General features: G+C 43.6%; 1 protein-coding gene across 1 annotated transcript in view; it reads left to right on the plus strand.

Annotated features, from left to right (window-relative positions):
- LOC117200783 (ALK tyrosine kinase receptor-like) overlaps positions 1-12,341 on the plus strand; it is a 690,386-nt gene that overhangs the window by 293,839 nt on the left and 384,206 nt on the right. Inside the window, exon 3 of the mRNA XM_033425214.2 lies at positions 2,250-2,375. Within this exon, the coding sequence (XP_033281105.1) occupies positions 2,333-2,375 (43 nt within the window). The 5' untranslated portion in view covers positions 2,250-2,332. The remainder of the gene's footprint in view (positions 1-2,249; positions 2,376-12,341) is intronic.

The raw sequence follows: 12,341 nt of genomic DNA on the forward strand, positions 1-12,341 counted from the left end.
GCTTCAGAATTGCTTAAAATTTGAACTATGCTGAAGACACAGACATAGAGATGCAGATTTTTAATCACATGGGGGTTATTGCAAGGAGTTGGTTGTCAGAGCCTTCTCACATCCCTCGCACTGTTGCCCCATTCTGGAGCATACTCTCATCTCTGACCTTAGCCATTGACTCGTGGGGATGCTGGAGGGCCCTGTACAGAACTGAGAAGCACCATGCAGTAGTTTGTGGGGGTCCATGAAGGGTGGTGGAAGGAGCATGGGCAATAGCATCAGGCCAATCTGGTCTGTTGCCTCTGGTCTCCTGCCTGGCCATGTGGCCACAGTTAGGGCATCCAAGCTCTCTCAGCCTCAGTTTCCCTGGGTTCAAAATAAGGCCCAATAATAGTATTGATACTTATTCACGAGGTTGTTTTAAGAAGTGAATGTAATCACACACTTAAAGCACTTAGCACAATGCCTGGTCCATGTGCGCTCAATTAATATTATTAATTCTTTAAAAGTCTAATAAACTCAAGCCTGCTCCTAAGTAGACGTGTGTGGTCTTGGACCTCACTTCTCTCAGCCCCATTGCCCATCTATAAAACAGAGTTGATGTGAGGATGAAATGAGATGGCTGCTCTCTGAAACTTACTAACATAATTTCTGACCCCTTTCAGTGCATTCCTCTAAGCCATTTTGGAGAAATGCTGCAAAAGATGTATCTGGGTACTAACCAATTCAATTCTTATTTCTTTAGATCAGATGTGGGAGAAAAGTCAAAAACTCTTTTCTACGTACTCAGAAGCCAGCACTGCCAGGTCAAATCTTTGGAAGGCAGAAAGAAGAGTGTTTCTTTTAGGAAGGAGAACGTAGAATGCCCATTCTGTTCTAGTGGCAGGAACAAGTGGGCTTCACCCAAAGGCAGCACCTGTAGATAAAACAGTAGAGCGATCTGGAAACAAAAGTCTGCTGTGGCCACTCAGGGCAGTTACTTCCTTAAAGTGTGTGAAGAAGGATTGATACTAAAAGAGGGTTGAAGGAGGGTCGCGTGTTGGAGGTGATGTGGAAGAATCTACAAAGCAAATAGGCTAAAAAAATGCTTCTGCTACTGTTGCTTCCTTTTATTCTTTCTCTTCTTCCTCTTTGTGAAATCAGTCCAGGTGGTTTAACAATTACTGTCTGAGTAGCAAACCAGCCCACCCATGGTATAGCATGGCCTCCTGAGGCCAGGCAAAACTGGCTTCAGTTTCAGATTCCATCATTTGCCCCTCTGAGCCTCAGTTGTTGCATATGTGAAACAGGGATGGTAATGTTTATCTCAGAGAGTCACTGGGAAATTATGTGGGTTAAGAGCCCAGCATGGTGCCTCGCCCTTGGAAGCTGCAGAAGAAATTCGCTTCCTTGCCTTCTCCCCACACTCAGTCTTGCTACGTGTCTATCTCCTAAACAGAACTGATTCTCAAACTGATTCTATTTTTTTAACAGAAAAAGCTTTGCCTGCCTTAAAACGTTAGCAAATAGTGATTGAGTTGGGGATTTCTGGGAAGAGCTGCATAAGAGCATGCAGCCTGTGTTCATTTGATTTGTAGATATATTATAATTACTTTTCATCCCACAAAACCCACTTGAGGTACTGTTAAGCAAAGGAATAATGCTGCTTTTGCTCCTTTTCTCTCAACCCTTCTTTCTCTCATGCAAATCAGAAACATTAATCCTTTGTGGCTCCCTGGACTCTTAGTTATGGGAAAACTCATCACCTAGCTTTTTTTTTTTTCCTGAAAATAACACAATTGTCAAAACTCATAACTTCTGAGTGCAGTTTCAACACTCTCATTGATAAGGCAATAACCCAAGCAAACAACGTTAGATGAAATTACAAGTCGGAACATAAAGTAGAGTGGAGGCATTGTTTAAATGAGATGAGTTAAAGTTCTCTGTAAAGTTGCACAAATTCTGATAAGCAGAATAGACTTTGGATAGAGCTATTAGGCCAAGCCATTAAGTAGCCTGGCTTCTAGTTCATCTCCCAGAGATCTTTGGCATGGCCTAGGTCACAAGATTCGGACTTCTTCGATCTGGCTGCCCTTGGTAGAAAATGTGCAGTGAGGTCCTGAGGTCAATTCAACCTACTCGTGACTCAGTCTTTTTTCCCCTCATTTTCCAACTGATGTCATGAAAGCCTTTTATGAACTTTCTTTTATAAGCAATATGAGTGACAGCTAAAAGACACATCCCAAGGGCAAAGATCAGTGTTCTCTTTGTCTTTTCAGGTTCCCGTCAGAGCTCCTTGGAGTCACCAGCAAACCTGCCTTCTCTTCCTCCTGATTCTCTTGCCTGGAATCTGACCTGGATAATGAAAGATTCCTTCCCTTTCCTGTCTCATCGCAGCCGATATGGTAAGTATATGTTGATAGTTATTTGTGATGTACAGTCACCATCTCATAATTAAAGAAGTTGTGAGTTTCAGCTTGTGATGTATGGCTTGTCGGGGAAGAAGTCTTTCTGTACCCTTAGTCTCCATTGACACCCAATTTAAGACCGTTTCCCCCAGGACTGGCTTCTCCAGACTGACAGCTGCCTTATGTATCCTGGAGGAAGCCAAGGGCTTTGTTGCTGCCATATCTCATCCCCCCAGCCTTTATATGTGTGGTATTCCTGACATCCCCTTACCAGTCATTAGATGTAATGCTTATTTGCATTTTGACTGTAGCTTTCTAGATACAGGGTTCTAACCCATGAGTGTTTCTAATAGTGATCTCTTGAAGAGAGGATTGTTATTATGAGGGTCTTCTGGGGCCCCTCAAGTGATTTCCTTATGTTTAGGTACCTCCTTAAAAGTACCCAGACGTGTTCCTAGGTATTATTTTCAGTTCATTTGATTCTGCAATAACCTCAGAGGTAAGGAGGCCAAGTCCCATTCCATTTTTAAAGATGCAGAAATTGAGCATAATAAGATCATACAAAGTGGATTTTCTAACTACAAAAGCAGAATTCTTCCCTTCACTTTTTCTCCTAGGGAGCTACCTACGCAGACTGCTAGGGTGAGGCCATATTTACATGGTGTAGCATTCCTCATCTTCCGTGTTCATCCTAATAGCTCACAGGAGCTGGCCTCTGCAGAGGAAAGGGGTAGGTTTGGAGGAGAGCTGATGTATTTCAACTTGGACATTTTTTTCTTCTCTTGAACTCCTTTAGGGTGAACCCCATGAGGGCAGGCACAAATCTGTTTGCTCCCCACTTTATCCCATCACATAGAAGAAACTCAGAGGCTTGTGCATGATAAATGAATGCAGAGGTCTTCAGGGATGGAACTCACTCATCAGGCCTGATTCAACTAAGTATTTATGAACCTGGTATACACTGAGCTCTAGATTCCCTTCTGGGAATATTTACCTATTCCCGCCACTCAGTCTCTGCCCCTGGGCCTGAGCTTTTTAAAGTGCACCTAACAGACCTTCCACCTGCTAGTGTCCCTCTTTCGTAGAGCAGTGAGTCTTGGTTCATATTAATTGTACCTTCATTTCAAACTTAAAAAAATAAATGCATGAAAAACCCTAGGGCAGTTTAGAATTGTACTCTGCTGGGATGTTTCCTGCTATACTGCTAAGCCTCCCCGGTTGCAGGGAAAGATCAGTAGTTGTCAGGAGATTCCAGATAAGAATTACTTCTTGATTTTATTTAAGCCAGACACTGAGTATCATCTTAGGATAAGGGCAGGTGTTTATAAATAATTGAAATATTGTCCTTTATAGTGTTATTGCTTTGTAAAACCAGATTTGTGATAGAACCAGTCTTTGGATAACGTTTTTTGAATTTGCTCTCAAAGTCATTCAGTATCTACACAACTTCTATAAAATGTAGAATGTCCAAAACAGGCCGGTCTGCCTCCTGCATGACACAGAGTACATTGCATTTGTTCTCTCTGAAGCATCGAGAAAGAGATTTCAGGTTGGAAGGAGAAAACCACCAGAGCTTATTTAAACTGCTACATGCCCACTGCTTGGCTCTGATGCACCTGTTTCCTCTCCCTGGGCCGCACCTATCTCATGTATAAAGTGAGGGTGGGGTGGCATGCTCCTTGGGCAAAGGAATAGATATGCAAGACTCCTAGGATTCCTTTCAAATGCTCCTTTTAGCCTAGAAGCCTCATGATTTCCCTTCTTGGCAGAGGAGGGAACCCAAACCATTGGTCAGGCCTTGCTGAAATGCTCAGTGAGGGTGCCACAGTCAGCACCATCATTGCTACCGAGTCACAGGGTGAGAATAGATGATTCTTGGTTGGTGGCTCCTTGACTGAGTGCGGTGGTAATCTCAGAGCCTTTTCATCTCTTCCTATATTTAATTCAGCTGAGACTCATAAGGACCCACCTGTCCCCACCACCACCGGTGTGTGCCTGGTTCAGTGCCAAATGTTAGAGGTGATACAGAAACAAACATAAGTGAGACTTGCTCCTGCTCTCTCAGAGCTTATTGTCCAGAGAAACAATCCTGTAGGGAGCTCAGCCCGTTGCCACAAAGAGCACCTCTGGGGCACTGAGGTTGAAGACTAGTCCTGAGACACACAGCAGAGCAAACTGAGACTCCTGTTCTCTTAAAGATGTTTGCGGGGCTCAGCCCATATCTCTCTATGAACCAAAGAGGCCAGCAGGCTCACTGGTGGTAAATCCACACCTTTCAACTGCCGCAAAAGACATTTTAAGAAATGTTAACAACTTCATTAATTTTAAGACCTCAAACTTGGGCAGAGAAATTTGACTGGAAAATTGCCGCCTGAAGGGATAGTTCTTCAGACAGTGAGAAGTAACCAAGACTCAGCAAGTCGATGCGGGCCCTGAGTGTTGGAGCTTGGTGCCTGGCTGGCTGTCTTCACCTGCGTTCTGGGGTGGAGGTGGGCGGGGACGTCTGGAGGGGGAGGTAGGAGAGGGCGGCAAAGGTAGGCATCAACAACCCGACCACAGGCATCACGATAGACAGTGGCGGGCCATCCCTCTCAGGCAAGCTTGTCCAGTCCTGAATTGAGTATGGCTTTCTTTGCATGGGTGTTTTATGAGAAGAGATGAGGTGGAGAGAGACTAATAAGATTTACTCAACCCAGTCTGTAATTATCTGCTTGAGGAAAAAGTTTGACCTACCTTTTTGAAGTCTCCCCATATTTCTTCTAATTTACGTTGGGGCCTTTTATGTTGTGTAAAATATATTTTCTTCAATGGCATTTGGTATCAGATTCCAGCTCTTTCTTGTCTCTTGTCTTGAATGATGGGAGCCTGCTAATTTCATCATCAACAAGCAGAGCTGCACATTCTTCCCCCAAGGCTTTGAAGAAGCTGGGGGCGGGGGGGGGGGGGGGGGGAACATCTAAAGAAAGAATTTGTTTCCTTTTATCATGTAGCTCTGATGCCTTAAGACTTATTTACAGGCTTGCCTAAAGGATTGGACTCCAACTCCCTACCCAGATAAAAACCTGTTTTATTTGGTAACTGCAGGTAGCTAAGAGATTGAGGCCACTGGGGGTTTTAATCACTTTGAGTTCTAGAGCCACAGAAGCAGATGATATCCTGCCCACCTTTAATTCATGTTTGCCTATTCTGGGTGTATGAAGAATCAGATCACCTTTTAAAGTAGAATAACCAAAGTTTCTACCCAGATGAGGCAGAGAAAGAGGATTTTCATTTATTGGAAAAAGAAAAGTTTGATACTTTGCAAAACTCTTCCATGCCCCCCTTTCTCACTTAAGCTTGTCATAAAATTGTGGTGAGTGAAAATTATTTTATATCCCACTTTTATAGAAATGTAAATTGAGAGCTGAAGACATTTATTAACCGTGCTCCCAAGTTATAGAGGTGGTGAGCATTAGAGAAGACTGAACCCAGATTTTCTGACTTCAAGTCTAGTGCTCTTTCTACCACATCAAAAAGTTAATTCAAAGATGAAGTCCCCACTCTATGGAGAGGGCACTCATTCCCTGGACAACCTGGTGTTTGGACTGAATGACCAATCTGATATCCAAGATGTGGGCAGCTGTAGGACCAAGGCTTGATGTCCCCAGATTGAGACTATCCCAGGTAGGCCAGGTAATTCACCTCTTCCTAGACATGGATGTAGGCCCCCCCAGGCACTATGGGCAGTCTTGCCTTCCCTACCATAGACTCTGGTCCCTGCTATGGGTTCAATATACCCCTAGTGTCCATGAATGTGGCCTTATTTTAAAATAGGGTCTTTGTAGATGCAATTAAGTTGAGTCCATACTGGATTAGAGTAGGCCCTAATCCAATATAACTGATGTCCTTATAAGAAGAGAAAACAGAGATACAGACATGACACATAGGATGAACACCATGTAAAAATGGAGGCAGAGATTAGAATGATGCATCTTCAAGCCAAGGAATGCCAAGGATTGCCAGCAACTACCAAAAGCTAGGGAAAGGCCTGGGACAGATCCTCCTAGAGCCATCAGAGCATGGTCCTGTTAACGTCTTGATCTCAGACTTCTGGCCTCCAAAGCTGTGAGAGAATAAATTCCTGCTATTTGAAGCCATCCATTTTGTAGTGTTTTGTTATGACAGCCCTAGTAAACTAATGTAATCCTTCATCCCTCCAGTCCTCCAGTGTCCAGAGCACTGAATCCTGGAAAAGAAAGATTCCTCCTAAAATCTCAGCATCAGGGCACAACAAAGCCATTGTTGGACTTTAAATAAAAGTTCTATTAAACTTTGTCTGCTTTCAAGCCCATTGGGACCCATCCAATTTAGGGACTGGTGCTTTTGGAAACAAAGAAAGATTAGACTTTTTAATTACTTCCCCTGCTGCTGCTACCACCAACACCAGTCTTGTTAATGTATCAATTTCTCTGATTGAAAAGACTGGGTAAATTAAATCTCTCTCTCTCAAAAAAAAAAAAAAAAATCAACCTACCACAGAACCAAAAATGGAAAACAAATAAGTCCTCCAGCCCCCCGTGGGATTTGCTTCATAGCTCTGGCAGGAAGTCAGTTTGATCACATTTCTGAAATTACATATTTAATGTGGCTGGCCGTGATCTGCCATTCTGCCCTCAGAAGCCTGGTGTCAGTGAAAAGCAGCTCCACAAGGGAGCATCCCTTGTGGACCATTGTCAGGGCTGAAAGCTTTCTTACCAATTCCTCTGCCCTGATAGGCCAGGCCTTTTTGTGTTCTCTTCCCAGCCCTGCTCCACTGAGCTGGGAAGTCAAGTTCATTCCTAGCCCTTGCCTCTGTATTTTTATCTACAACATGGTAAGCACAAGGCTCTGCACGTATTCACCAAAAAGGCTGAGTCCCAAAGGGGACAGCAGTGCCAGCAGTCATACAAGACCGAGGGCAGGGAACATCTGTTACCCTGAGGACCAGTGACCTGCTGGGAACCAATGAACTCAGTCTGTGGAAATCAAGTGAAAAGCAGTTGGCTCAGGTGTTTCAAGGAGATACTTGTTTAAAATGCTCCACTGGATCACATTCCTTGCCTTTAAAATAAAGACATATAGACCCACTTAATAAATAACAATTTATCTCTATGTTACTGGCAGACTGAGTGAGGAGAAACGGAAAGGAAACAAGTCAGATTAAAAGATAATAAAAGAATGATTAACTAACTAACACAAAAGGAAGAAAAACAAGTCAAAAGAGATCCATTTAAAATGACTGTCACAGACAGGGAAAGGAATTGACAAAAGGGAAAGAGAGAGATGAATGGGGGAACAGAGACAGAGACAGCCCAACAGATAGACAACGTGGAAAGGATCACTCAGGGTTGTGTGGTCTCCTGGCCTTGTATTCTTTCTCCTATTAACATGGTCTCAGCTCTCACACCTGGGCAGGTGGCTCCCTAAAGCTTGCTCCAATCTTGAGCAACCTCCTCCTGAGGGTTGTTTCTGCATCCCTACCTATCTGCCTGCATCATTTCCCCCTTAGTGTCCCAGAGAATGGGATAATGTATATAAACATTCTATGAGCACCAACTGTATGCCTGTCTCTGCTCTAGACATGGCCATGATAAATACAAATAGTACAAGGAGCTCTTGAGGAAGAGGCAGACATGCCTGCTGTATGACAGGTGCAGTAACAGAGGCGTGGCCAAAGCTCCCTGAAACACAAGGAGGGAAAGACAGTTCTGCGGAGGACTTAGGAAGGCAGATGTTCTGGAGACAGAGACTGCTGAGCTGGGCCTTGGACCCCAGGCACCACTGAGATCAGTGAGAAGGACTTTCCAGGCAGAGGGAATGCATGTGCAAAAGGGTGTCCAGGAACAGGTCAAGCCCAGTGACACAGGGTAAAGATGGTCTGGGAGAGATAAGCCTGGAGAAACAGTTAATTCTGGGTGTACTAAGGGTTTAGATATGATCTTACATGTGAAGCATAGGTTGGAAAAGGAAGGGCAGGAGGGGAACCTGGGAGAGATTCTGGCTATAAGGTGAGAATGACTTGGTTGCCCACGTGGGAGAGTCCAGCTTGAGTAATTGAATAGATGGAGATCCCATTATCAGAGTAGGGAGGAGGAGAAACATTTGGCAAGGAGAGATGGTGACCGCGAAGTCTAGAAGGAGAGGAGAATATGGTGAGATCTTTGTTGAACAAGTTACATTTGAAGTGCGTTCAGGACATGCAAGTGAAGAAGGCCAGTAGAGAGTTGTAAATCCATGCCTTGGCTTTGAGGAGAGGGGTGTGATAGAGAATTATTAGCATAGGCTATGGTTGAGGCTGTGATTGGAGGTTGAAGACCCAGAAGGGATACAGAAAGTTGCATTTAAGAAGTAAACAGAAGAGGAGCATGACAAACAGAGATGAAGAAATAGGAAAGATAGGAGGAGAACCAGAAGGTGGAATAGCCACAGAAACCAAATGGGTAAAGAATTTTACATGTGGGAGTAACCAACAGTGTCGAAGCCACCCAATGAACAAGGACTGTGAGAAGGCCTTTCCTCACTCTGGTAAATACCCTTTCTGTTTTACATACCTCCTCCTTCCCCCATGTTTCCTTCTTTCTCATTCCATTTTGTCCACAGTTAATTTGTTTTTCCTTCCCTTGAACCTGTCTCCCTAGATTCTACCTGCTCTAGCTTGCAAGGCCCAGCTCAGTCCCTGCTTCTATCTCAGAGCTTTTCCTGAGTACCCAGGCTGCCCTGAGTCTCTTTCGCCTTAGAATTTTTCTTATGGAAAAAGTTGATGGAATTTTTTGTAACACTAGGGTGGTATCATCCCCCTCTTGAAATCTGAGAACATTCTGACTGTTTCCCGAACATCCCGAATTCTCCAAGAATCCCACTGTGTGACACCAACTCCACAAAACCCTGGACTCCCCAGATGTTTCTTATGACTCAAGTTACTTTCCTAGTTTGTATTTCATCCTTTTTATGGCCCAAGTGTAAACTAGGTCATATAATAAAGCAATCATGGATGAGTCTAATTTATCCAACCCAAGGTAGAGAAGATGATAAATGTCACTTTTATCTATCTATCTATCTATCTATCCATCTAATCTACCATCTATCTATCATATATCCACTCATCCAATGGGTGTCTACAGTTTGCCAAGCTCTTTGCTCCTGCCCCTCATAGAGATTCTAGCCTAGTTCACTTTTATCATAGGCCTAAGATGGTCCTAAATGTCCATCTGAATGGTGCTGCTTAAATACTTGTATGATTGTTTTGTATATATGTGCAATACCCCTGGGTCTGATGGACCATCAAACCTAATAGGAAGGTTTACTTGGGAAATAAGGCTTTTAAGCCTGTGGCATTTGTCAGGGCTTCTAGAAATGTATGCCCGAATGAGGACATTTTACCATATGTAAATTTCAAAATAAATAATCAAACATTAAAAAAAAAATAAAAAAATCCTTATTCATTCTTTAAAAAAAAGAGATAGTCTGCCTGTTATATTTAGTAGAGCTTCTTTTTGGAAACCATATAGTGAGCATTCACACCCCACAGCTGGTGACCAAATCAACCCCAAATTAGAACAACCTGCAAGGTTGTAGACCTCGCTGTTCCCATTTTTCTCACTAAGGAAGGTTATATAATGTCTTTCCACAGCACTTTGCATGTCTGATGTCACACTTTTCTTCATATCTTAGTTATGTGTGGCCCTGAATCATCATGATTCCTAGACCGTAAGCTCTTAGAGGTCAAGTAATCTGCATCTTGTTTCCTTTGCATCCCCAGTACTTATGCCAGTATTTTGTACTTGGTTGGGTTCTTAGTAAACATACACTAGATGAAATTGCAACATTTGCTGAACAATCCAGGGGCAAACTAGGAGTATACTCGAGTCTCTCAATTCCCAATCTGGAGCTTTTCTGCCCCTGAGGATCTCTATTTTAGTAAAAGGTATGGATGTTCCCATAAACGCTCTTATTCCTAAAGTCATATTAATTGGTTTCAGAAAAGACGTGTGTAAGGGGAGAACAGTTCCTGGCCTGGGCATATTTTCATTTAGAAGTCAAAGCTGTGTCTTTAACTACTTTGGGCAGGTTGTTTTTGTTTGTTTGTTTGTTTGTTTTCCCCTCAATCTAAAAAAGCATATTTAGCAGATGTGAGTGAGCTGGGAAATTTTTGTTTTGACAGCTTTGGGACATCTGAGATATTGTATACAGAGCATTTCTAACCAGTCTAGAAAGACATGTGTCCAAAACATATGTGGGAAAATGACTGATCAAGAGTGAGAAAAATGAGAGAAAATCCTCTTAAAATGAAATGTTTTGTCAAGAACAATCTCAGGTGCAAAACTTCATGTCAGAAGAACCCTCAGATTAACAAGACTTTAACCCACCCATTTGAGTAGATGCCTAGAATAATTTGGTCTGTGAGAAATTCGTGGAGATTGTGAGCTGTCAGGGCCCATAGCAGTCTGGTCAAACAGCCTCATCTTACAGCTGAGGAAACTAGGCGCAGAGAGGTCAGTGATCTGCCCAGGGCTAGTGGCAGAGCTGAGATTCACACTCAGGCTGCCTGCTTGGCAGAGCCCCATCTAACCCTCCACAGCAGACACGTGGGTGATGGCTCATATTTCCTCAGTACTTGGGCTGCAGAGAATTTCCTCACATGTTACTTCTGAGCATTGCTTTACTCATATCATCACTTTAATTCCTTCGATCTCTGTCAGCTCAGCGGGTTCATGCTGCCCTAAGGGTTGCATCAGTGTAGAGTCCATACCATCCCGGTGCGGGTAAAGTCACATCCAGACTCAGTCTACTTGCCTCACCATCACCTGGAGAGCTTCTTAAAAACAAGATTCTGGGGCCTGGGGACTGTAGGATTAGGTTTGGGAACCACAGGTCTTTCATTCACCTCCTAGTTGCCTATTTGAATCTCCTCTGTGACATCCAAGCAAGACGTATCCCAGCCTCTGTTTGAACAGTGGGGAAGAAACTCAAGTTGGGATTGAGTTGTGGAATTCATTGCCAGCTCTGGTTCTTATGAGTGTTATTACCTTCAGTGACTCAAGCCACTCTCTTTGATTCTGTTTGTCATCTGAAAAATGGGAATGGTCATGATTCCTAATTGATGGCATTACTGTCAGGACTGACTATAAGGACAGAGTTCCATGTGCTGGAGCACAGGTGCCTCACTAATGCTCTCTGAAGAGGAATCAGACCACTCCAGTGAGAAGCCAATAGCCTGCATTTTGGTGGCATGGCTCTATTTGCTAGAAAATATTTCCTTAACTTTCTTTAAGTCCCTAACTTTGTCCTCTGGGACCTGAAAGCACTTTACCTTTAACCATGATACTATCTGAGCTGGAATTTAATGCTATGCAGTCCAGCTTCAAAATTCATACAACTACATAAAAATAAGCAATACTAGTTACCCACCTCCCTGGAATAACCTCATTCCTTCCTCTATTCTTAACAAACTTCCTAGCTAAACCTCTATCATCTGTCAATATCCTTCCATCCTTCAAGATGCAGCCCAAAAGTTGCCTCCTCCCTGAGCCTGTGATCCTTCAGGCAGAAGGTCTCTCTTGTTCTGTGTCCTCCTGGCTTCACCAGGTCTGCTTACCGTGAGAGCCAGGCGTGAGTAAGTCCATCTCTCCCACTAGATTGGGAGTTTCTGAAGGTCACAGGGTTTGTGCTAGGGAAGGCTGTGTTTTGAGATTGGCATCAGGGAGGAACCTCATGTTCACCTCCAACACTCAGGAGATCCTCACCAGAAGAGACAGAAGAGTAAGTGGGGAGGACCATCTTGCATGTTCTGAGGTCAAGGCTTCCCAAGACCTTTTCTGGTTATTGGGGCTACCACACTACTCAGAGCTCTCCTCCAACCATCTGGTTTCAGGAATGATCTCATCTGGGTGGATGTCATGCTGAGCAGTGTACAAATTACCAGGGTTTTCACCATGCTCTCTGGAG

Source organism: Orcinus orca, chromosome 13 (genome assembly GCF_937001465.1).
Source record: "Orcinus orca chromosome 13, mOrcOrc1.1, whole genome shotgun sequence".
Lineage (NCBI taxonomy): Eukaryota > Metazoa > Chordata > Mammalia > Artiodactyla > Delphinidae > Orcinus > Orcinus orca.